We start from the raw sequence: 27,902 nt of genomic DNA on the forward strand, positions 1-27,902 counted from the left end.
CTGAGCTGCAGTTTAAGTTTCTAGAAGGTCAACGGGCTCATAGTGATGTTTGTAAAAGTTGTGACTGGGAAGTGTTTTTTTTTATAATTTGGGGAGTGTACGATGTCAGCTGCTAAACACATATCTGCTCATCTCGGCTGGAGCACTGACTCCATGCTTTCTGAATACGCCCTGCTGATTGGCTTTGTATGTAACCAATCAGATGGTTGTGTGGGCGGGACAATGCTGGGTGCTTACTGCTCAGACAGAGGCAGAAAGCAGAGCAGCTTGTTAAGACTTTAGTTTACAAACTCGTTCGATACACCCTCGTACCAAACCGAAACCCCCGTACCGAAACGGTTCAATACAAATACACGTACCGTTACACCTCTAATATATATATATATATATATGAGACATGAAAACGAGGGAAACAAAAAATGATGACACAAGAGCACAGAACTCCTGCAAACAGCAGCCATTAGAGCGGTGCCATCTTGGAAAAAAAAAATATAATAATTATACACACAACAGACCATCCCTGGAATTATGGGGTTCCAAAAACACAAACTGATGGGGCTCTGCTCATACCCACTGTCATCAGTGTTAACTCTGTGACATTAACAACATTGCTAAGTATGTGGTCTACCTTATAGCACCACTGGTCTGCAAAACACCATACCATGTCCAAAACTCCATGGACTTTGTAGTGTAAGTGAAAAACCTAAAAGTGGACAAATATGAAATTACCGTTTTGTCATCTCCCTGTTCACCGGTTTTCCAATCCAGGATGCAGTCGGGACTCTGAGGCAACGTTTACTATGTAACCACACCTTAAGAGATAGATCTACAATAAACCCAGAACAGATGTGCCCTTTTGTTAGAACTTTGACTTAATAGGTATTTTCAATTAATGGGAACTTTTTACAGACAAAAGGACGGTTGAGCTATGAGTTCACCTGTAACCCCAATTGTGGGAAACCTTTACATGGAGGACGTGGAAAGAACAGCTCTGCACTCCTTTAAAGTAAAGTAACAGCATCAAGTCATTTGTACAGATATGAACATGGCACGTGGGTTAAAATTAAAAGCCAAGAAGTGCAAACCTTAACCTCAGTGGAAAAAAACAAGTTCACACGCAAGGTTGTCAGAGACAGCAAGTTGCCTTTTTTGGACTGTGAAGTCCACATTGGAGAGAACATGTCAGGGTTTACTGAAAACCCACACATACTGATCAATACCTACTTTTTGACTCAATCCACCCACTGGAGCACAAACTGGGTGTTCACAGAACCTTAAAACACAGACCTAATGACATTCCCACCAGCCCACAGAATAAGACCATAAACATTTGAGAAAAGACTTCCAAACCTGTTGTTATACTCCAGCTGGTCGTTTGTGAAAAGTACATCCAGTTCTAGCAGAAGAACTAAGGTGACAGATGCAAAAAACATTGTCATTCCATATGTATCAGGTTTATCTGAGAAATTTTTTGGGGAGGGACACAACATCCCAGTACACTTCAAACTAGGCAACACCCTGAAAAACCAAATTAATATATCAATACCCTTTATAAAACCAGTTAAAAACTAATTGAGATTAAAATGTATTTTCCAAGAGTGACCTGGCCAAGAGGGCAGAAAAAAAAGTTACTGAATTACAAATAAAAACAACAGAAAACAGCAGCAGTCACACACCACAAATAAAAAATAAATTACTTGCATGTATTGATATAAAAAATATGTGTAAAATGTTTCAGTAAAAACAACTTAAAAACAAGTACAATCCCCAATAGAAACAGTTTCTCGATCCTTTAAAATGGCCTGAAATTCCTCCAAAATGGCCAGCTAAGGTAACCTCCGATCCTTTTTTAAGTTATTCCATGACCATGGAGCAACATATCGAAAGCATTTTCTCCAAGATTTGTGTTGGCTCTCAAAACAAACATTTTAAGTATGTCCTGCGATCTTAAGCTGTAGCGACTGGAGTCTCTACACATAAAAAAATCACAAAAAGGGGAACCACACCAAGAAGTAATTTATATATAAAACACAACCATCGAGAAAAAAACGTACAGCCCCTAATAGCAATGTCTTTATCGGTGATGGATTTCTTAAGACAGGTTTCAGACAAGGCAAGTATGTCAGTTTACGTAGATTTAGCCCGGATCCTCATAAGATCCAGTTTAGGAAGTAGATTTATCAGATTAACATGAATAATGCCAAGCCCAGATCTAGTAAGGTGAAGTGAATTATATTTATATAGTGCTTTTCTCCAGTGACTCAAAGCGTTTTACATAGCGAAACTAATTATTACTCTTAGGCCCCGTTTACACTAAGCCTGATAAGGTTATCCAGGGTAAATCCCACTTAACCTTATCCATGTCCACACACAACAATGCCACAGTTTAAGACCCCCGCACCCCTTGTCAGTGCTCTAGGTCCTCTGGGTGTAAACATCCAGTCCTCCGTAAGAAATCTTGGAGTGATCTTCGATATTGCCTTCAAATTCACCAAACAGGTCAGCTCAGTGGTTAGTACCAGCTTTTACCATCTCAGAACCCTAGCAAAGACCAAGGGCTATCTCTCCCAGAGCGACCTGTGGACTGCAATCCAAGCCTTCATCACACACCGGCTAGACTACAACAATTCACTGTACGTTGGCATTGATCAGGCATCACTCCGCCGTTTGCAGCTAGTGCAAAACGCAGCTGCCCGTCTCCTCACCAGCACCAAAAAACGCGAACACATCACCCCAGTCCTGGCCTCACTCCACTGGCTCCCTGTCCGTTACCGCATTGATTTTAAATTACTTTTAATTGTTGGTTAGTGCGTCTGCCTCACAATACGAAGGTCCTGAGTAGTCAGGGTTCAATCCCGAGCTCGGGATCTTTCTGTGTGGAGTTTGCATGTTCTCCCCGTGAATTTGTTGGTTCCCTCCGGGTACTCCGGCTTCCTCCCACTTCCAAAGACATGCACCTGGGGATAGGTTGATTGGCAACACTAAATTGGCCCTAGTGTGTGAATGTGAGTGTGAATGTTGTCTGTCTATCTGTGTTGGCCCTGCGATGACGTAGCGACTTGTCCAGGGTGTACTCCGCCTTCCGCCGGATTGTAGCTGGGATAGGCACCAGCGCCCCCCGCAACCCCAAAGGGAATAAGCGGTAGAAAATAGATGGGTGGATGGATGTTTTTAAATCCCTAAATAATCTGGCCCCACAATACCTGACCGAGCTTCTGCATCATCATACCTTGCCTAGAGCCCTAAGGTCAGCTGACCAACTGCTGTTGGCGGTCCCTAGATCCAGGCTAAAGACCAGAGGGGACAGAGCCTTTTCCGTTGCCGCTCCTAAGCTCTGGAACAGCCTTCCCCTCCACATTAGGTCAGCCCAGACCCTGGGGGTTTTCAAAACCCTTCTTAAGACCTACCTCTTCTTGCTGGCCTTTGACCTGAGCCGAGTCTGCCCACTAGGCCACCATTTCTAGTCCTACGCCCCCACCCCTTCGCTTTAGTTTTATTTTTTCTATTTGTCACACTTTTTATTACTATGATTTTTATTTAGCAAATGTTTTACTTTTTATTCGACCCCTTTTACCGTATTGCTTTTTGCACTATTTTGATCAGCTTATTCTTTGTTTATGTCCTTTGTTTGATTTCTGTTTGTGTTGCTCTATGCTTTTTTAACCTGTAAAGCAGGTTGGTTCAATTTAAAAGTTGTTGTAAACGTGCTATATAAATAAAATTGACTTGACTTGACTAGTGAATCACCCCTGAGGCATCATAAACTAATCAAATATTTACAGTAACCGACATGAGAAAGTAGACAATGCGATAAAGAACATTTTACAATTACAAGTAATCTAGACAGAGAATACCCAAAGTATTGTTGTTGTGGGTTGACTCAGGTGTTGGGGGTATTCTTTCGTGAGATATGGCAAAAGGACCAGATCTTCATCTTCCAGCAGTTGTTTGGGACACAAGGTGATGGTTCCCTCTCTGGCGGAGTTAGCGAAGATGCGGGCATCCTGCAGGCTGCCTGGCCATTTCACAGTCACACCCATGAAGAAATACTTATAGTCACACACTGGCTGCATCACATCCACGGGAGGAAGGGACAACGTTTTTCGGTAAATAGACTCACAGCTGACCCAAACATTTGAAAGTTGTCTTGTCGTCTGAGAAGTGTTGCATCTGAAATAGCTGCAATCGCCCGTTGCGTTCTCTTAAGGTATTGATTTGCGATTTCCAAAAGTGCCTGTACATGTAGAAGAAGGAGAAACACGGGCATGTCTGGATGATCCGCCTCCATCTTTGTTATGAAGCGAACTTTGGCAGGTTCTTTCTAATGTCTCTTCTTGTGTGGAGCGCGGTCTATCTGGCTTCACTTCCTGTGTGGTCGGGGTCTTTCTGGCATCACTTCCTCTCCGAACTCACTTCACAAAACAATCAATGAGTCCATAAAAAGCTAAGTGCCGGGGATTCAAGAATTACACGGCCGACTTACCCGTGTAAAAATTTGTCCAAGGTGGGGCACCTTAAACTGATACTTTTAACATAACTTCTGTGACCTACTGTGCAACTTAACTGTCGTGTAATTAATGTACATCAGAGCTATTCAATTGTTGTATTTTTTGGTATTTAGTAGGGCTGTGAATCTTTGGGTGTCCCACGATTCGATTCAATATCGATTCTTGGGGTCACAATTCGATAATATATCGATTTTTTTCGATTCGATTCGATTTTCGATTCAAAAACAATTTTTTTTCCCGATTTAAAAGGATTCTGTATTCATTCAATACATAGGATTTCAGCAGGATCTACCCCAGTCTGCTGACATGCTAGCAGAGTAGTAGATTTTTGTAAAATGCTTTTATAATTGTAAAGGACAATGTTTTATCAACTGATTGCAATAATGTAAATTTGTTTTAACTATTAAACGAACCAAAAATATGACTTATTTTATCTTTGTGAAAACATCGGACACAGTGTGTTGTCAAGCTTATGAGATGCGATGCAAGTGTAAGCCACTGTGACACTATTGTTCTTTTTTTCAAATTTTTTAAATGTCTAATGATAATGTTGAGGGATTTTTAATCACTGCTATGCTGAAATTATAAATAATATTGATACTGTTGTTGATAACATTCATTTTTGTTTCACTACTTTTGGTTTGTTCTGTGTCGTGTTTGTGTCTTCTCTCAATTGCTCTGTTTATTGCAGTTCTGAGTGTTGCTGGGTCAGGTTTGGTTTTGGAATTGGATTGTATTGTTGTGGTATTGCTGATTAGTGGTTTGTTGGATTGATTTAAAAAAAATAAAGTAAAAAAAAAAATCGATTTTTTAAAAATTATAATCGATTCTGAATCGCACAACATAAACGATTCGATTCGTATTCGAATCGATTTTTTCACACACCCCTAGTATGTAGTGTATTAGATTCTGCAAGTAGTGTTTGGAACCCACTGTACGCAATATCTGAAGAGCATGGAAAAAAGCATTTCACTGTGGTGTAGTCTGCATATGACAAAACTCGAACCTTGAAACAGTGGTTTAGCGTGGCTGAAACAGGGCTTAGGCTAAATAATTATTTGTTTAAGGGGTTAAACGACTTAGTGTAGACATGGCCATAGTGATGCAGTGTAAATAGTTGGGATGTTGGCACCAACTGCTTGACTAGATCTGACCAATCTAAGTCTAAGACCAGGAATTGATTAAGCCTATTTGGATGAGAGGCGAAACATCTTCTAAGACCAACCAAACAGTCCAGTTGCGATCTGAGAATACAATAACCTGGATGTAAGAGAACAACTATAGATTTAAATGGTAAATGGGTTATACTTGTATAGTGCTTTTCTACCTTCAAGGTACTCAAAGTGCTTTGAGCCTATTTCCACATTCACCCATACATTCACACACTGACGGCGGGAGCTGCCATGCAAAGCCCTAACCACCATCAGGAGCAATGATGAAGTGTCTTGCTCAAAGACACAAAGGATGTGACTAGGATGGCTGAAGCCAGGGATCGAACCAGGAACCCTTAGGTTGCTGGCACAGCCCTTACCAACCGATCCACGCCGTGGAAACCTAATCACATAAGGTTTTGATACAAAAAATAAGACTTTGTGATTATTTGCATTGTTTTTATTTGACTTTTTTTTTATTTACTTAAGGAGTTGCATCACAATCAAACATTTTATTCATTGGTACCCCAGCCCGTCCCAAACTAGCCTACCCTGCCAACGTTCATCAGTTCACAGGAGAAAGCGATAGTCTTCATTAATTGACTTTTCCTTTGGCGTCTCTTTATTACGTAAAAGGTCTAAACTGTGTTGATGTTGCACAAGACCAGTGTGTCAAAGTTAAGCCTTCAAGGTCTTAGCATATGTGGGAAGGGATGGTTATTAAGTCAGATATTTTCCATGTTATTAGTTTGCTACTTCATTTCCTACCTGGATTAGGAAGGCTACCTGCTAATCTCTTGTTACCCAGATGGCACTGCAGGATGACAGCACACTGTACTGCGTTTGCATTGCAGAGGTGGGGCTAAGTCATTGTTTTGCAAGTCACAAGTAAGTCTCAAGTCTTTGCCTTTAAGTCCCGAGTCAAGTCCCGAGTCAAGACAGGCAAGTCCCGAGTCAAGTCCAAAGTCAAGACTGGAAAGTCTCAAGTCAAGTCCCAAGTCCTGCATTTTGAGTTTCAAGTCCTTTCAAGTCATTTTAACCACAGAGTAATATATTTACACATATTGTGTATGCTTTAAAAACGCTGTATTTAGTTATTAAAAAAAGTGCATTTGAAATTGCAGAGGAAAAAAAGTGCTGACATTGCACTTCATAATAGCACTATTAACCAGTCATTTTAAACATTTAACTCATTCCTTTACAGGATAAACAGATTTGAAAAAACAAGTGCAACTGTACTTATTTGCACAAAAGTGTTAACATTGTATTGCCATCGCATATTGCATTCTAACTACTTACACAGCAGTTTTCTATCCTGTTCTTACCTTATCTCATCTCAAACCGAATGTGTGTTTATGTGTGCGTATACATGAAAAACATAAATACATGAACATTACAATGAACAGAGTTGTACTAATTAGATGTCAGGGTCCTATGCAATATGTACACATATTCTTAATATAGTATACATTTTAACTGAGCCCACATATGCGGTCCGCTCCAAGGTTTCTCATAGTCATCATTGTCACTGTTACAGAAGTCCCACTGGGGTGAGTTTTCCTTGCCCTTATCTGGGCTCTACCGAGGATGTCGTTGTGGTTTGTGTTGTGGTTTGTGCAGACCTTTGAGACACTGGTGATTTAGGGCTATATAAATAAACATTGAGTGATTGATTGATGGAGAAAATTAGCATCACGGCTAATGGATAAATATTTTCGGTTCATTATGACACTGTGGTGGTACATAAACCTAACTAGTAAGAGCAGTGGTGTCCAAAGTGCGGCCCGCAGCCAATTGTTTACGGGACCGCCACACATTCTGGAAATGCTATTGCAAATAACATAAAAAAACATTTAAAAAAAAGTGGAATGAGGTGTAATCTAACGAGAAAAAGTTGCAATGTTGACACAAAGCTGCCATGCAGGCAGTTTTTTTCTTTTGTTTATTTTTATTTTTATTTTTTTGCCGTCGCTCAAAAAAAACATGAAAAACAATGTTATAATGAATTATTCACCTATTCAAAGCTCCAATTATTTCACTTTAAAATGTTTTCTGGAAAATATTGCATATATTGTGTGTTTGCCATACAAATACAGTACATCAACGTTTTCTTTGACAAAAGAGCATAAAACAAGCAAAATTATAGTTCAAACGTAAAATCGACAGATATATCTGAAGTTGATCTCGTCACTTAAGTACTGAAAGTTAAAAAAAATAAAAAATACCTAATAAAAATGTATCACTTTATGAGTGGGGCACCTTTTGAATCCCAAATATATTTAATGGGATTTTATTTATCTTTTCACTGTAATACCTGAAAAATAATAATAAATTAAAATATGTGGTTTCCTGCATTACTGATCTTTTCAAAGCTCTAATTCACATCGAAGATTGCTTTCTGAATGCTTTGGGTAGTGGGGGAAATACTGCATATCTCAGTTATATTATAAAAATCAATCAATCAATGTTTATTTATATAGCCCTAAAAAACTAGTGTCTCAAAGGGCTGCACAAGCCACAACGACATCCTCGGCTCAGATCAAAAACAAAGTTGTCTTTGACAGAAAAGGCATTATACTTTTTTTTTTTTTTTTGGTTTAACTCTATATCAACCTGAAGTTGATATACTGTAGAGCAGGGGTGCCCATTACGTCGATCGCGAGCTACCAGTCGACCGCGGGGGTGTGTCAGTCGATCTCCAGCCAGGCTTTTAAAAAAAAATAGACCTAAAAATTAGTGATCATCAATCTTCACCAAGACGTCACTTAAATGACATTCACGGTACCGGAGGGTCTTGTGAGATGACGCTGGCTGCTGCAAGATCATTATTATGAAAATATGACCGAGAAGAAGGCGAGAAACACTTTATTTCAACAGACTCTCGCGCCGTACCTTCCGTCAAAACTCTAAAGGCCGACTGCACATTTCCTATCTTCACAATAAAAGCCCTGCTTCATGCTGCCTGCGCTAACTAAATACAGAGTCTCGGAAAACTGGCGTGCACAAGCGATCCCTCAGAAAACTGGCGTGCACATCACTTGTGCACGCCAGCTTTCCGAGACTCTTATTTTGTTAGCGCAGGCAGCATGAAGCAGGGCTTTTATTGTGAAGATAGGAAATGTGCAGTCGGCCTTTAGAGTTTTGACGGAAGGGACGGTGCGAAAGTCTGTTGAAATAAAAAGTGTTTCTCGCCTTCTTCTCTGTCATTTTTTCCTAATAATGAACTGGCAGCAGCCAGCGTCATCTCACAAGACCCTCGGGTGCCGTGAATGTCAATCAAGCAAGCTACGGAATTTGCCGCCAATGTTTTTCTTGTACAGTGTATGGAAGCTGGATGAATTAGATGCCAAAAACCAACCACTTTCATGTGGTATTGTACAGAAAGGACAACTTTTTTTCTCCTCAATTTGAAAATGTGGGCGTTATCATCATTACTGTCTGATTCCAATCAATGCAAGTCATCAGAATCAGGTAATACACCAACTTATATTCTTGTCTTTGTGAAAGAAAGACATCTATATGTGTTACACATGCTTGTATTATCATTAAACACATTTAACTTGTTTACAAAAATGTCTCTTTCATAAATAAATAAATATAAATGATATATATAAATGAGGTAGATCCCCTCGAGTTGGTCAATTGAAAAGTAGCTCGCCTGCAGAAAAAGTGTGGGCACCCCTGCTGTAAAGATTCACCGTAAGCGTTGAATAAAAAAAGATAATAATAATTTGACTTGTTTTTAACATTTTAATGACTTAGACCATTTATGGTCCCCGGGAGCCCTAAAGGTAAAACAACAAACCAAATCCATATATTTCGTTATGGTTTGAAAAAATGAAAAATATTAAAACGCCCCCCGCATGCTTTAATTTTTCCGTATGCGGCTCTCAGTGGAAAAAGTTTGTACACCCCTGAGCTAGAGATACTGGCCCCAAAATCATTTAACAAGTACAGGAACAGCTAGCTAGCTTGAGTGGAAGTCTGCTGGGATAGTCTACAGTCATACAGTAACAAGCAATTACACCTCTATTAAACTTAAATACCATGGATCAAATATATTTACCTCAGTAATACCATCAAAACTTACCTGACTGGATGAAGTCCTTGGGCTCAAATACTAATGTGGCCTCAATAGCCCTGTTGTAGTGTGTTGCATGCTGGGAATTATCTTTGCATGTGATGGAGGAATGCACAGTGAAGGGTTGACATTCTACTGAATTTGCATCGTATCAGGTTGTTTTAGCTAATAATCATGCTGCAAGATGTAGCATATTGCATTCAATGTTTATTCCCCATTAATTACCATATATTCCCGTTAATTCCAATGGAAAGTTTCCAACTTTGAATATTCCCGGAATTTTGTGACCCTAATCACAGGTTTAGAAATTAAATGACATTACAAGTTTATTAACGTACAGTTGGTAATAATTACCGTTTTGAAAACCTGCTGTTTTGATTGTACTTGGAGCTTCTCTTTTTGATACATTACAACAACGGTATCAGCAAAGATGTATCGCGGCTTCTGCAGTAATGCCGTTGCTTCGATTGTAACGATACATGTGTATGGTGACGTCACGTTTGTAAGCCTACTCGTTCCCGCTGCTGCTGTTCTCTTCTGAAAAAACAAAGTGCTATCTTTCTATATGTGTGCTTCTAAACTAAACTAGTGTGCTGAAAACAACATTCCTTTGTACTTGTGCAATGACAGTAAAGACCTATCCATCTATCTATCTATGTAATTGTTTTGCAGCTTTCTTTATTCATCTTCCAACACATTTAAAAGTCTTATCAAACTTACAAAGCACCCACACAAGGACCAAAATTGTTCAATCTTTATATAAACAACATTTGTAAAGTTACAAAACACTTAAAGTTAGTATTATTTGCAGATGATACAGGAGAGAACACACAGAAGCTAATACAAAAAATAACAGTAGAAAAGAACAAATTAAAAAGATGGTTTGACAAAAACAGACTATCTTTGAATCTCAGTAAAACTAAAATAATGCTTACGGGAACAGTGGAAGGGAAAGTCAAACACAAATACAAATAGAGTAGACATTGAAAGGGTAAAATAAAACACATTTGTGGGTGTAATAAGAGATGATACAATGAACTGGAAACCTCATGTAAAAAATATTCAACATCCATCCCCATCCATTTTCTACCGCTTATTCCCTTTCGGGGTTGCGGGGGGCGCTGGCGCCTATCTCAGCTACAATCGGGCGGAAGGCAGGGTACACCCTGGACAAGTCGCCACCTCATCGCAGGGCCAACACAGATAGACAGACAACATTCACACTCACATTCACACACTAGGGACCATTTAGTGTTGCCAATCAACCTATCCCCAGGTGCATGTCTTTGGAAGTGGGAGGAAGCCGGAGTACCCGGAGGGAACCCACGCATTCACGGGGAGAACATGCAAACTCCACACAGAAAGATCCCGAGCCTGGATTTGAACCCAGGACTGCAGAAACTTCGTATTGTGAGGCAGACGCACTAACCCCTCTGCCACCGTGAAGCCCCAATATTCAACATAAAGTAGCAAAAAACACGCAAATAATGAGTAAAGCGCAATATGATTTAGACCAAAAATCACTCCATCTGTAAGTGGTATTAAATTATGGAATGGATTACACAAAGAAATCAAACAAAGCAATATGATTAAGTTTAAAAGACTGTTCAAACCACAAGTGTTCACAAAGTACAAAGAAGAACAATTATGATGAACATCTTGAAACTTTTTTCAAAATCAGATAATGATTACGTATTTAATATTTGTTTACTTACTTATAGTATATCCATCCATCCATTTCCTACCGCTTATTCCCTTTGGGGTCACAGAGGGCGCTTATTTAATCCTACTCCTTTTCATATCATAGCAATTTTATCCCATTTCCTTCTCTGTTTGTAACAGAAAAGTGAATAAATAAATAATAAACAAATAAATAAATATATGTATACTATATATAAGTGAATAAATAAATAATGAATAAATATTCTTATAGTATAGAAACAGTGGTTATTCATCCTCTGCTCAAAAGACCTACTCTTGATTCTGACCTCATGGTAAACTACCAGCAAGTGTCCCACCTTCCCTTTATCTCGAAAATCCTTGAAAAATGTTTTTGCACAGCAGCTAAATGAACACTTAGCGTCTAACAATCTCTACGAACCCCATCAGTCTGTTTTTTGGGCAAATCACTACTGAGACAGCCCTCGTAAAAGTGACTAATGATCTAATGCTAACTATGGATGCTGTTGCATCATTTGTGTTGCTGCGACTTGATCTCAGCGCTGGTTTTGATTCCATGGATCATAACATTCTATCAGAACGTATCAAAAAACGTAGCTTTTTCTTGTTTTAACTCTTATCTTACTGACAGGGTGCAGTGCATCTCCCATAACAATGTGACCTCAAAGTAGGGCTGGGCAATATATCGATATAGTCGATATATCGATATATCGCGGGTTTGTCTATGTGCAATATAGAAAATGACTATATTGTGATATTAGAGTACCGGTATACGTTCTCACGCAGTTGCTTTTAGCTGCTGTCATTACACTACAGGCTCTTCCCACTCTGTTGTCTCTCCTTCTTTTGGTGTTTCATTTTATGTTTTATATTGTTTTGGTTTTGTCTGTCTACCTTCGCGACACAACACAGTCGTCAAAACCTACTGGACATTGGTTTTCAACACAAGATAGCTGTTACTAGCGATTTCCACCGCTCACACAACATACCCGACGAGATAGCGAGACCGCCAGAATCTCCGTGGATTGTTATCGGATCCGGCAGGCGACGCAGGCGCGGCGGAAGAGGAAACAAAAGCGGGGCTGCCGGTCTGGTCTCCTGAAGAGAATCAAGAAACAGCCCCACAAGCCTCCGCTCCCGAGCATATACCTCACCAACGCCAGATCCATGGCTCACAAAATGGACGAGCTAAAACTTGAGCTAGCTGGAAATAGCTACATCCAGGACTGTTGTTTTTTGGTAATTTCCGAAACCTGGCTTCACCCCCTAATCCCCGACGCTGCGTTGCAGCTAGCAGACTGCACGCTGCTACGTCGGGACCGAAATGAGGACTCGGGTAAGAGCAGGGGAGGTGTTCTCTGTGTTTATGTACATAACGCACGGTCTAATAACAGCACTATCATAGACAGTCACTGTTCCCCCGACCTAGAGTTCATTTCAGTGAAATGTCGACTCTTTTTTCTGCCAAGAGAGCTAACAGTAGTAATCATCACGGCAGTTTACATACCAGCGGATGCTAATGTTAGCATGGCTCTCTCTCTACTGCTAAATACAATAAAAAAACAGCTACGTGCCACATTATTGCTGGAGATTTTAATAAAGCCAATCTGAAAACAGTACTACCAACATTTTACCAGTATGTTAAATGCCCTAGTAGAGGGGAAAAACTCTGGACTATGTTTACTGTAATATCAAAGAGGCATATAGAGCCCTCTCTCCCAACTAGGCCAGTTAGACCACCTCTCCTTGATGCTCATCCCTGCCTACACCCCCCTCAGTTCAAGGACAAAAGCAGTAATAAAGACTGTTACAACTTGGCCTGAAGATGCACTCCTCCAGCTACATGACTGCTTTGCACACACTGCATTGGATGTTTTCAAAGACCAAGACCTGCCCCCCCCCCCACACCACACACACACACACACACACACACCCACACACACACAGAGTCAGTACTATCCTACATAAAGTACTGTATTGCCAATGTCAATGTGGAAAAAAACATCCAGGTTAACCCAAACCAAAAACCCTGGATGATAAGGCAGGTCCGCATGCTCCTCAAGGCCCGCGACACCGCCTTCAGGTCAGGTGACAGTGCTCTATACAGCGCCGTGCGTGCTGACCTGAAGAGAGGACTCAAGAAAGCCCAGATGGACTATAAAGAGAGGATCGAAGACCACCTCTCAAGCAATAACCCACGGCAGATGTGGCAGGGCACACAGCACATCACCAACTACAAAGACTGTGACGCAGCAACCAAGGATTTGGATGCATCGCTAGCAGGGGAGCCTAACTGCTTCTTTGCTCGCTTTGAGACATCACATTTGTTAGACCAGTTGATCTGCCCTCTCTGTTTTCTGCTCTGTCCCCCTCTCCTACATGGAGAGGTTTTTAGGTGGCCACAGAGTAGTTTCTACGGAAGAAGCGCTCCCTGTTCCAAGTCTGGGATGGACCATTCCTATGCAAATCAGTTGGGGACGTCTCTGCACTGCTGACTTGTCTACATGCAAGAGGATCCCCTACTGGCTTCACTATTGACTGGACTCTCACATTATTGACCATATCCACTAGGCATCCATTGCACCGGTCACCTGGAAGGGCGTCCCCACATCTGCGGTCCCTTCCAAGGTTTCATATTGTTCCCATTGGGTTGAGATCTTTCTTGCCCTGATGTCGGATCAGACCAGATGATGTCATTGTGGTTTGTGCAGCCCTTTGAGACAGTTGTGATTAAGGGCTATATAAATAATCTTTGATGGATTGATTGACATTCGTAACCAGACTTTCCGGTGCAGAACTTTTGTTCGGTACAGAGGAATACCGCTTTACTACACTGATCATCAAGTAAAGGACAATACATGTTGTTGTTTTTTACTACACAGTTAAACAAATACAGTGCAGTGCGTTCTTTGGTCACTTGGACTTCCCGGCTTTTTGGCCCGCAAATGTTTTTTTTTTTATTGCCCTCAGCTTCGTGTGAAAAGAGGGTCTATAGGAATGGACTGGCCAAACATCCCCTAGGGGTCCTTTGTTCTCTGTCTTTGTCCCTTTTTTCCTAGTACCAACTCTAACGATGTGGGTTTTTCTGTGAGGAGCAACAGAACACAGCTGGCAGGACAAATCATCTTTCCAAGCTTTTCTTTTCCTTAGCATAACCAGTATGTCGTGTCATCACATCAGTTATTCACTTCAATGCGAAAGCATGTTTAAAGTAATAACACACTAGGCAGCTAATACTTTCCCACACTTGTTTGCTTATCGCTAAAGGATTATATGAAGCACGTGCTTGACATTCTTTAGATATACAGCAGCTATGTCCTGGACTGCTCGTGCTATAGTAGGCAGAAGATAGACAAATCGCTGGTAACCATAAGAAGACATCGCTTTGTACCTTAAAACACTTTTGTCTGACTGCCGTGAAAGTGGCCAGCTTGCAATTAATTTGAAAATTGTTTACACATAATTGTTATCATTAGACCACATTTTACTTGATGAAGGACAAAGTTGTTCCAAAAGTTTGCATGTTTTAAAACTATCCATCCATCCATTTTCTACCACTTATTCCCTCTGTACTATGAAATTATTAGATTATCAGATTAATCACACATTTGAATTTGGATTAATCAGGATTAATTAAAGGTTATTTATTTCTTATATAATTTCAATTAACCCAAAAAAGAACCAACAGTTGGACTAACATGCCATTAAATGTAATTTAATATTTTTTTTTTACCTAAATGCAAAGCCGCTTCTGTTAATGTTGGAATTAATACAAGCCCCTTTCAATGTGTGTACACTGGCAGCTAACAAACCTGTGCGCCTCAAAATGCAATCATATTTGTAAAAATTTAATTTGTCCACGTGGCCAAAACAACATTTCTGCTCTATAGCCCGAAATTAAGGTAAATTTATTTGCTCATAAATTGGTGACTGATTTCTGGCAGGGCTGTAGCACCGTTTGGAGGAAGAATTAATCGCAATACGCACAAAGGGTTAACAAAAGTTCCTGCAGGAAGTGTCTTTTTCGCCATCTCGCAGGGCTACGAATCTTTGGGTGTCCCACGATTCGATTCAACATCGATTCTTGGGTCGCGATTCAATTATATATCGATTTTTTCGATTAAATGTCATTCTCGATTCAAAAACGATATTTTTGCGATTCAAAACCATTCTGTATTCATTCAATACATAGGATTTCAGCAGGATCTACCCTAGTCGGCTGACATGCTAGCAGAGTAGTAGATTTTTTTAAAAGCTTTTATAAAATTGTAAAGGACAATGTTTTATTAACTGATTCCAATAGTGTAAATTTGTTTTAACTATTAAACGAATCAAAAACATGACTTATTTTATCTTTGTGAAAACATTGGACACTGTGTGTTGTCAAGCTTATGAGATGCGATGCAAGTGTAAGTCACTGTGAGACTATTTTTAATTTTTTTTATTTTTTATAAATGTCTAATGATAATGTCAATGAGGGATTTTTAATCACTGCTATGTTGAAATTATAACTAATATTGATACTGTGGTTGATAATATTAATTTTTGTTTCACTACTTTTGGTTTGTTCTGTGTCTTGTTTGTGTCTCCTCTCAATTGCTCTGTTTATTGCAGTTCTGAGTGTTGCTGGGTCAGGTTTAGTTTTGGAATTGGATTGCATTGTTATGGTATTGGTTTGTTGGATTGATAAAAGAAAAAAAAAAATTTAAATCGATTTTTTAAAAAATGAGAATCGATTCTGAATCGCACATCGTGAGAATCGCGATTCGTATTCGAATCGATTTTTTCCAACAACCCTATCAACCAGTCTGTTGGGCCATGGCTACATTTGTCTACTACCAGGTGAGCGCTGCATGAAACATATTGAGGAAACATAATCTATGCAACATTTTTACCAAATAACCACCATTACATGGTATGTAGACCACAAGAGGGTGTTTTCAATTTAGAAAAAAATAATAAAAATATGACTCCTTTATGCACCCTATAATCCGGTGCGCCTTACACATAAAAAAGATAGAAACTAGACCATTCATCGGCAGTGTGCCTTATAATCCGGTGCGCCCTTTTGTCCGGAAAATACGTAATATTGTTCTTACATCGTTGATTTTTTGTTATTTTTCAAAAGTGAATTTTTTTCTCAAACTATTGTGAGTAGTACAACAGAATAAAGGAATTATTATTTGTTATATAGTACTCTTACATTGTTTTAGATTGTAATATTTAGTTTGGTATTTAGTGACTGCCTGGGTTCATGCACCTTGGGATAGATTGATTGGCAATGCTAAATTGGCCCTAGTGCAGGGGTCGGGAACCTTTTTGGCTGAGAGAGCCAAGAAGCCAAATATTTTAAAACGTATTTCCCTAAAAGCCATATAATATTTTTTTTAACACTGAACACAACTAAACGCGTGCATTTTTAAGTAAGACCAACATTTCCAGAGTATAATAGGTCTCTTATTCTTTATAATAACATTGTTATTCTGAAGCTAACTATGGAGGGGGCCTGGCCTGCGGGCCTGCAGCAAAGCAGGATGTTGCCAGGACCGGCCTCGAAATCAGCGACAGGTGCGTAGATGGCCCACCTGGGCCTTGTTATCTAATCACCTGTCGCTCTGTTATAAGCAGCAGCCAGGAAGAGAGACAGGGTTGGGGCTGGAGCCAGAGCGCGAGTGAGGACGAAAGAGAAAAAGACAATTGCTGGAAAGCAACTGAGAGAAAAATAAAATAAAACAATATTGTAACCCTAAAACAGGCTATTGGTGGTCTGAAGAACCCCCAGTAATAAATAAATTACTTTTTACCATTAATGCAAGTTTTTGAACATAAAAAGCATGAGAATGTTTCATATTTTGAACGTTATTTTTAACACTGTGATTACAAGTGGAATTATTCATTACTTATCGTGTTAAGCAATGTCAGCTCAGATTTATCCAAGAGCCAGATGTAGTCATCAAAAGATACACATCTGGCTCTAGACCCATAAGTTCCCTACCCCTGCCCTAGTGTGTGAATGTGAGTGTAAATGTTGTCTGTCTATCTGTGTTGACCCTGCGATGAAGTGGCGACTTGTCCAGGGTGTACTCGCCTTCCACCAGAATGCAGCTGAGATAAGCTCCAGCACCCCCCGTGACCCCAAAAGGGACAAACGGTAAAAAATGCATTGATGGACTTAGTTAGTAACATTTTTATTTGTAAAACATAGTTTCCTGTGTTCTCAAAAGCCTGATCAACAAACTCACAAATTCACAAAGTTATTCAATGATCATGAAGTTTCAGGTCAGAAGTATCAGTATCAGTATCGACAATACTAGCGCTCTATTTACTTGGTATGGGCTCGATACCAAAATCCCCAGTATTGCCCATCCCCATCAAAAAGCGTGTTTTACATGTTGAAATGGTGGTGTTTACTGGGGGCCCTAAATGGATAAAAGTAATTTGAATGACTTTCAATGCAAAACATTGATTTGAAATCTGAGTATTTTGAGTTACGAGCACCACCACAGAACCAATCAAACTCTCAAACTCATAAGTTGAGGGACCACTCTACTTTGCTTACTTGCCTTAGCCAACGTAGTATAAATAAACTATCTGGTCCAAAATGCTACAGAGAGACTAAACCTGCAAGAACCAATAAAAGAGAGAACATTACCTCCACTTCAGCATCCCTGCACTGACAGCCAGTAAATTGTATAATTAATTTTAACATTTTACATTAAAAGCCCTTTCTGGTCTAACGCTCCCAATTTACCAGACCTTCTTACCCCATTGGAGCTGGGAAGTAACCTGAGGTCGTAAAACAAGGGCCCTGCTGGTCATTTCTCAGTGGAGGCTGAGGAACAAAGGTGATCAGGCTTTTAGTTTAAGAGTTTCTTGGAACTATCAAGAAGAGATTGGGCAAAGCATACTTTTACAGATCTGTTTTTACTGGGTTAATTTAAATTCCCCATGTACATACAGCATACACATTTACTCTCTCTATACTGTTTTAAATATGTACCACCTCCAAAGACATGCACCTGGGTATAGGTAAATTGGCAACACTAAATTGGCCCTAGTGTGTGAATGTTGTCTGTCTATCTGTGTTGGCCCTGTGATAAGGTAGCGACTTGTCCAGGGTCTACCCCGCCTTCGGGCCGAGTGCAGCTGGGACAAGCTCCAGCACTCCCACGACCCCGAGAGGAACAAGCGGTAGAAATGGATGGAGGGATGGATCCTTTGTTGTTTGAAATGTGTTTGTTCTTAATCTTTCGTTTCAGAGAACTTTGCAAGTCAGTTTAAAAAAGGGCTGGATATACGATTAGAATCATTATTGTTATCATTACAATTTATGTAGCACAGTGGTTCTTAATTTTTTTTTTACCAAGTGCCACCTTAGAAAAAACTTGGCTCTCAAGTACCACCAATGACCAGATTAAAAATTACAGTAACGTAGTGGGCCTAAGTATTCACTAAAAAACTGAATATTTCCTATGTTTGGCCATAGTAAATATAAGACAATAAAACACTGTACTTTAATCAAGTGATTCTTTAGTGTACCAATAGATGGAGCCTATGTACCACTAGTGGCACATGTACAACAGTTAAATAAGGGGTTAAATAAGATCTGTTCCTTCCTACTCCTTTTCAGACACGTTGAACTGCTACTTGATCTCAGCGATGCTTTTGATTCCGTTAATCATAACATTCTATTGGAACGCATCAAATCACGTGTAGGTATGTCAGACTTAGCTTTTTCTTGGTTTGACTCTTATCTCACTGAAAGGATGCGCTGAGTATGCCATAATAATGTGACTTCGAAGTGCGCCAAGGTAACGTGCAGAGTCCCACACTGTTCAGTGCTTGGCCCTGCTTTCTTTAGCATCGCTATGCTACCGCTAAGTGACATCATTTGCAAATACAGTGTTATTTTTCATTGTTATGTTGATGACACCCAACTCTACATGCCCCTAAAGGTGACCAAACCCAAGATTGTAGTCATCTGGAGGTGTGTCTTAATGATACTAAACAATGGATGTCTGGCAACTTCCTGCATCTTAACGCTAAGAAAACAGAAATGTTGATTATTAGTCGGGCTAGAGTAAGGCACTTGTTTAAGGATACCACATTGAAATTTGATAAAAAAAACAATTATACAAAGTGACTCGGTGAAGAATCTCGATAATATTTTTGATCCAACTTTGTTGTTTGACTTACACATTAAGAACATTTATAAAACAGCCTTCTTTCATCTCAGTGATATCACTAAAATCTGTCCTTTATGGTCTATCAGTGTCGTAAAGATCATTGTTCATGTGTTCATACGTCAACATATTATTTTTGGGTCTCCCCGTGTCCAGCTTTAAAATATTACAGTTGTGGCTCAAGACGTTTGAGTAGAAGAAGAGAATTTGATGATGTTAGACCTATACTGGCTCACCTGCACTGGCTCCTGGTACACTTAAGATGTGACTTAATGGTTTTATTACTTACTTACAAAATATTTAACGGTTTAGCACCATCTTATCTTGCTGATTCTATTGTACCCTACATTTCGTCCAGACACCTAGGTTCCATCAAAGCCTGCTTATTAGTGATTCCCGAAACCCAAAAAAATGTCTGCAGGCTCTATCTAAAGTGTTTTGTATTTGCGCTCTCGTACTCTGGAATGCGCTACTGGCAACAGTTATAGATGACCTCTAGTTATAAGCATTTAAGTCCCACATTAAAACTAATTTATATACTCTCGATCAGGGGCGCTCATACTTTTTCTGCAGGCGAGCTACTTTTCAATTGACCAAGTCGAGGAGATCTACCTCATTCCTATTTATAATTCATATTTATTTATTTATGAAAGAGACATTTTTCTTAACAAGTTAATGGTGTTTAATGATAATACAAGCATGTTTAACACACATAGATTCCTTTCTTTCATGAAGACAAGAATATAAGTTGGTGTATTTGATTCTGATGACTTGCATTGATTGGAATTAGACAGTGGTGCTGATAACGTCCGCATTTTCAAAAATGGAGGAAAAAAAAAAGTCCTCCTTTCTGTCCAATACCACATGAAAGTGGTTGGATTTGGCATCTCATTTGTCCAACTTGCATACTCGTTTTTAAACACTTTGTTATGAGAGTAGCATATGTGTATGGCCCTTTAATGTCTGGCAGCAGGTGAGTGACGTCAGTGACTGTGCGGGTTGGCAAGCAAGTGAGAAAGCGGTCGCTGAGGGCCGGGGAGAAATATATTGGCATCAAACTCCGTAGCTTGCTAGCTTGTGCACGCTAGCTTTCTGAGACTCTTATTTTGTTAGCACAGGCAGGATGAAACAGGTCTTTTATGGTGAAGACAGGAACTGTGCGGTTGGTCGTTAGAGTTTTGACAGTAGGTACGGAGTCTCTAGAAATAAAATGTGTTTCTCTGCGTCCGCCCTGTTAGTGATTTTTTTCTTAAATATGAGCTTGCAGCAGCCAGCGTCATCTCACAGGATCCTCGGGTGCCGAGAATGTCAAACAACTGACGAAAGTGAAGTCTTGGTATGATTGATGATTGCTCATTTTTGTCGTAGTGGTTTGTGCAGCCCTTTGAGACACTAGTGATTTAGGGCTATATAAGTAAACATTGATTGATTGATTGATTTTTATGTATATTTTTTAATACCTGGCTTGAGATGGACTGACAAACCCTCCGAGATCGACCAGTCGATCGCGATCGACGCAATGGGCACCCCTGCTCTAGATTTTAAACAGATTCTGTTTTAGACAAATTGACCTGCCAATTCTCTCTCTTTTTAGCCCCCCTCTCCTGCAAGGAAAGGTTAGCAAATGCCCACAGATAATCCCTGGAGAGATACCAGTCTGGAGGAAGTGCTAACTGTTTATAAGTCATGATCCAGTGTGGACCACTCTTCTTGGACCCTCTGCTTGCCCTCAATGGACTGGACTCTCACGTTAACCAGGAATTATGTCATTTTGTTATATACAGCCCTTCGAGGCACCTGTGATTAAGGGCAATAGAAATTAAATTTGATTGGTTGATTGATTGATTGACTTTGAACACAAAAACTTTAACTACAGCACAATTGCAAAGGCCACAACAAAAACAAATGACACAACACAATTATATAAAGTCGCAACACAACTTTAAGCGACAAAACAGGGGACTGACTTCTGACAACAATGGAGCAAGTTACGGCTATGCACAGACTTCCGGAACACAAGGAGAATTAATTTAATTAGAAACAAATAAAGAAATACAAGAGATGGATGAAGATGGCTATGGGGATGAAGAAACGAGGGGCCAACACCATCAACAAGGATGAGGGAGCATTCATGCTTCCACACACCTGGAACGGTTTGTCATCGGCGACACAAGAGCTAAGAACAGATACCGGGTCAGGAAACTTTATTTTTAGCAGGTGAATCTACTGTTAAGGTGTTTGTTACTGTAATTTTATTGAAAATGTCCTATATGTTGAAAAGGTGAGCAGAAAATGTTTCCTTTTGTTATGCAACCTAAAGTGTTGGTTGCACTTTATTTAAAAAAAGATGTGAATGCCTTGGCCATTAATTGTTGTTTACTTGTCTGTTTGTTTGTTTGTATCCATAATCAATTTATACATAATTCCCTCACAAGAAATAACAGAAATATAGGAAACTTCACCTGCAGTACTCAGTATTTATTTTTAGAGTCACACTGGTTTATTTTTATGCTTTTTTTGCTAAAAAAAACCTCACTGAATCTTTTCAGATTAAATTGTTCGAAACATTTTTGGAAAGTTTATGAGTCGTATCGACATTCACAAATATCGAATCATTGTTAAAACGAATATGTACATCCGTATTGTGTTGTTATGTTTCCTTTTCACACTGAAATTTTGCTTTATATTTATTATTCTACCTTTTTTTTGTCTGTTTTTTCTAATTGTTTTGTATCACAACGTGAGATGTATATTACTTTTTTTGTTCGGTTTGTTCTTTATGAAGTTTTGTACTTGTTTTTTTTGTGTGTGTTTTTGTTTGTTTTCATTATATTTGGAAGTATTTGTTTGGTTTGTATGCTTGTGAATCTGGGTTATCCATTAAGTAAGACTACTTGTTACCGTATTTTTCGGGCTATAAGTCGCAGTTTTTTTCATAGTTTGGCCGGGGTTGCGACTTATATACAGGAACGACTTATGTGTGAAATTATTAACACATTACCGTAAAATATCAAATAATATTATTTAATCTCATTCGCGGAAGAGACAAAGAAAATGTCAGCAATCGTCACATACACGTCAACCAATAAGAATTTGGCGGAGGAGGGTCATGGCAGAAGTGCATTGTGGGTCATGGAATGCTATATGCTATATGCTACTGCCGTAGCCATTAAAGAGGGTCATTTCATCGTTGGCGGTAACTTATAAAAACTGGGAAGGGCTGAACAAAAAATGGCACTGAAAAGGAGATCATGTACTGCAGATTACTAGCTGGACGTAGTGAAATATGCAGCAGAAAACGACAAGAGGAAGCGGCGCATACCTTTGGAGTTGGCAGAGTTGTTTAGAAGCGACATAGATGAAGAAAATTTCATCGGATTTATCGATTAGGAGTGACAGATTGTTTGGTAAACAATGTTCTATGTTATAGTTATTAGAATGACTCTTACCATGATATATTACGTTAACATACCAGGCACCTTCTCAGTTGGTTATTTATACGTTATATAACGTACACTTATTCAGCCTGTTGTTCACTATTCTTTATTTATTTTAAATTGCCTTTCAAATGTCTATTCTTGGTGTTGGATTTTATTAAATACATTTCCCTCAGAAATGCGACTTATTCTCCAGTGCGACGTATATATGTTTTTTTCCTTCTTTATTATGCATTTTCGGCCGGTGCGACGTATGTTCCTTCTCAAACATAGGTGTGTAAATATGTGTTTAGTTGCTAAAGTTTAATTGTCTGTTTATCAAAAATGCACATGAATGAAGGAGATAAATAAAAAAAATGAAATGAAATGAAAGACATTACTGCGTTTCCAATTAGTACCTTACGGCATTCAGATGAAGGACAAAAAATGTTCATAAAAGGACAAAAAAAATAACGTCACTCCTCATTGTAGCAAAATGCAACTAAATATTTTTCCAACAATGTGATCTTCTATTCTCCCGCCACACAGAAGGATTTATTTGAGGTTGTAATAACCTTGAGATGCTTTGTACAGTATGTGTTAAGGGCAGTGAGCTCAATACATTCAAAGGGGACTTTTGGAGTATGAAAACTGTATGTAAGAAAATAAAGTGCTCACCATCCTTGCGGTGGTACGTGATGTCCACCTTGCGTTCCTCCGAGCCCAGTAGGGCCTGGGCTACTTGGGCAATGGCGTGTCGGCTGGTGAATTGGCCGTGCAGGAAGTCGCACGTGCACGGTTTCTGCATGACATCCGGCCGGGAGAATCCGGTCATCTTGCAGAAACCATCGTTGCAGTAGATGATGCCGCAGTTTTTCATACGTGCATTAGCGATGATGAATTTTTTGTCTGTGAAGAAAAAGGTAAATTCTTAAACTTCATGGCTCCCAATGTGCGGCACGCAACAATGTGTGGTTAGAGTGATGATCTTTGGAGCTTCCATGGCTATCTTGGATCATGTTGTTGTCATTCACACTCACTTTGGCTCTTGTTCCGACACGGAAAGATACATCAAGAATGTTTGAGGATGTTGTAAACGTCTGATAAGTGGTGACAAAGAACCCTTTGGCACCCTCGAGCGTAATGGATAAGACATCAAAGACATTGTGTTTTGGTACATACTGTACAGAATGATCCATGAAAGGTAAAAAAAAGAAAGATAAATTGGCACAGAATTGACCTCATCTACCAAAAACTATTTTGTGTTGGACATTAATGAAAGTCAATTGCAAACTTTTCATTCATTCATCCACAGTGGGTCACGACCGTTATAACAACTACTGTTATTTTATTTATATGATATTGTACATAAGTAATTCAGGGATTCATTTAATATAAAACAGCTATGTTAACTGTTGTTATATTCAACTAAATAGTATTTTATTGATCTTATTTACATGTGAGAATGTTATTTCTGTCGCTCCACGTTTACAATTTATCACCTGTTGCCTGTGTGGCCTGTGAGGGAGCAATAGCAGTTATTAAATAACATCCTTATTTTGACCTTATGCATAATTTTGGAGTGTTTGTATTGCTTTCTATCATAAATGGTTGAGAATCGCAGAGGAGCAATCACAATACAGCCAGCACTTAGGTGGGCCCTTGTGGACATATTTGTGTCAGTGTCGTCTTTCCTATTTGCAAGTACCTTCCAAACCTGTTAAATGTTGACGCAAAAACAGCGGATGCAGGTTGAATCAATTACATTGCAGACGCTAAATAATTATATTTGCAGGAAAACACGCTATATTGATTGTGCTTGTTATTTTGCTCATTTGACAGAAGCAATCCTTCCTAAATGAGATAATTATATCAGTTTTGTGTGCGCTATCAAGTTTGCACGTGTTTTAACCTTTACTATATCAGGCACTTTTGTCTGTTGTCTTCCTTGATGTCTCTGACAAAAAGTGAGGATCGATTCTGAATCGCACAACGTGAGAATCGCGATTCGTATTCAAATCGATTTTTTCCCACACCCCTAATATATATATATATATATATATATATATATATATATATATATATATATATATATATATATATATATATACTACCACCTGATAACAGGTGGTAGTCAAGCCAAAAGTGAGGGAAGAAAGCTCCAGCAAATTTAAATGATACCGTAAAAATACGGATAACTATGACTATTTTGGTCACAATAACCGGGATATTACATTATTTATCTATCGTCTCAAGAAGATCAGGCATATTTTCTCTGTTTTTGCAGTTCTTGCTTCCTGTGACACGTGTTCAACGTGTAGGAAGTGCCACAACTGATGTAATTGCAAATATTATGTTATTATTATAAACAGAGTTCATTCAACTACTTCCATATTTTTACTGGTAATGATTTTTCCAGAAATAAATGACAAAAAAACAATTCACAAAGCTTAAAAATAGTTTTCGAAATGGTGCAATTTACATAGGATTTGAAATGCAGCTGTCCTGCACCCATGACCAAAAGTATAACAGAATGTCTTAAGTATTTTAATATTTTAATCAAATATTTATTTTCAAATGTAATCAAAAATATTTATAACAGAATGTCTTAAGTATTTTAATATTTTAATCAAATATTTATTTTCAAATGTAATCAAAAATATTTATAAATAAAATACAAAAAATTCGTAACGGTGGAAGAGGGGTTAGTGCGTCTGCCTCACAATACGAAGGTCCTGAGTAGTCTGGGGTTCAATCCCGGGCTCGGGATCTTTCTGTGTGGAGTTTGCATGTTCTCCCCGTGAATGCGTGGGTTCCCTCCGGGTACTCCGGCTTCCTCCCACTTCCAAAGACATGCACCTGGGGATAGGTTGATTGGCAACACTAAATTGGCCCTAGTGTGTGAATGTGAGTGTGAATGTTGTCTGTCTATCTGTGTTGGCCCTGTGATGAGGTGGCGACTTGTCCAGGGTATACACCGCTTTACGCCCTACTGTAGCTGATAGGCACCAGCGCCCTCCGCGACCCCAAAGAAAATAAGCGGTAGAAAATGGATGGATGGATGGATGGATGGATACCAGAGGTGTGGGAAAAAATCAATTCGAATACGAATCGCGATTCTCACGTTGTGCGATTCCGAATCGATTCTAATTTTATTTTTATTTTTTTATTCAATCCAACAAACCAATACACAGCAATCCCATATTATCCATCCATCCATTTTCTACTGCTTATTCCCTTTTCGGGTCGCGGGGGGCGCTGGCGCCTATCTCAGCTACAAACGGGCCGAAGGCGGGGTACACCCTGGACAAGTCGCCACCTCATCGCAGGGCCAACACAGATAGACAGACAACATTCACACTCACATTCACACACTAGGGCCAATTTAGTGTTGCCAATCAACCTATCCCCAGGTGCATACCATAACAATGCAATCCAATTCCAAAACCAAACCTGACCCAGCAACACTCAGAACTGCAATAAACCGAGCAATTGAGAGGAGACACAAACACGACACAGAACAAACCAAAAGTAGTGAAACAAAAATGAATATTATCAACAACAGTATCAATATTATTTATAATTTTAGCATAGCAGTAATTAAAAATCCCTCATTTACATTATCAGAAGACCCATCCATCCATCCATCATCTTCCGCTTATCCGAGGTCGGGTCGCGGGGGCAGCAGCCTAAGCAGGGAAGCCCAGACTTCCCTATCTCCAGCCATTTCGTCTAGCTCTTCCCGGGGGATCCCGAGGCGTTCCCAGGCCAGCCGGGAGACATAAGTCTTCCCAACGTGTCCTGGGTCTTCCCCGTGGCCTCCTACCAGCTGGACGTGCCCTAAACACCTCCCTAGGGAGGCGTTCGGGTGGCATCCTGACCAGATGCCCGAACCACCTCATCTGGCTCCTCTCGAAGTGAAGGAGCAGTGGCTTTACTTTGAGTTCCTCCCGGATGGCAGAGCTTCTCACCCTATCTCTAAGGGAGAGCCCCGCCACACGGCGGAGGAAACTCATTTCGGCCGCTTGTACCCGTGATCTTATCCTTTGGGTCATTATCAGAAGACATTTATAAAAATAAAAAAATAAAAACAATAGTGTCACAGTGGCTTACACTTGCATCGCATCTCACAAGCTTGACAACACACTGTCAAATATTTTCACAAAGATAAAATAAGTCATATTTTTGGTTCGTTTAATAGTTAAAACAAATTTACATTATTGCAATCAGTTGATAAAACATTGTCCTTTACAATTATAAAAGTTTTTTTTTTCCTAAATCTACTACTCTGCTTGCATGTCAGCAGACTGGGGTAGATCCTGCTGATATCCTATGTTTTGAATGAATACAGAACCGTTTTGAATAGGAAAAATATCATTTTTGAATCGAGAATCGCGTTGAATCGAAAAAAATTGATATATAATCGAATCGCGACCCCAAGAATCGATATTGAATCAAATAGTGGGACACCCAAAGATTCGCAGCCCTAATGGATACTAAAAATTCTAATATATCAGATTAAACCCAAACGTTTTATCACATTATTTACTTATATATAAACACTAACAAATGATATATGATATATGTAAACATGTTTAACATTATAATTAGATTTTATTAAAATTGAAAAATATGTTGAAAAAATATAAGTATACAGGTATGTTACATTTAAAGGCCTACTGAAACCCACTACTACCGACCACGCAGTCTGATAGTTTATATATCAATGATGAAATATTAACATTGCAACACATGCCAATACGGCCTTTTTAGTTTACTAAATTGCAATTTTAAATTTCCCGCCAGGTATCCTGTTGAAAACGTCACGGAATGATGACGCTTATGATGACGCGTGCTTCCAGCACCACTCTCGGCTAAAAGTC

General features: G+C 39.3%; 1 protein-coding gene across 3 annotated transcripts in view; it reads right to left on the reverse strand.

Moving 5' to 3' along the window:
* The window catches only part of kcnh7 (potassium channel, voltage gated eag related subfamily H, member 7), a 104,093-nt gene that overhangs the window by 74,482 nt on the left and 1,709 nt on the right, over window positions 1–27,902 (reverse strand). For all 3 annotated transcript variants that reach the window (XM_061904687.1, XM_061904686.1, XM_061904685.1), the window contains exon 2: window positions 23,698–23,928. In XM_061904687.1, coding sequence (XP_061760671.1) covers window positions 23,698–23,928 — 231 coding nt within the window. The remainder of the gene's footprint in view (window positions 1–23,697; window positions 23,929–27,902) is intronic.

This window comes from Nerophis ophidion, linkage group LG06, assembly GCF_033978795.1.
Source record: "Nerophis ophidion isolate RoL-2023_Sa linkage group LG06, RoL_Noph_v1.0, whole genome shotgun sequence".
In the NCBI taxonomy this organism is placed as follows: domain Eukaryota; kingdom Metazoa; phylum Chordata; class Actinopteri; order Syngnathiformes; family Syngnathidae; genus Nerophis; species Nerophis ophidion.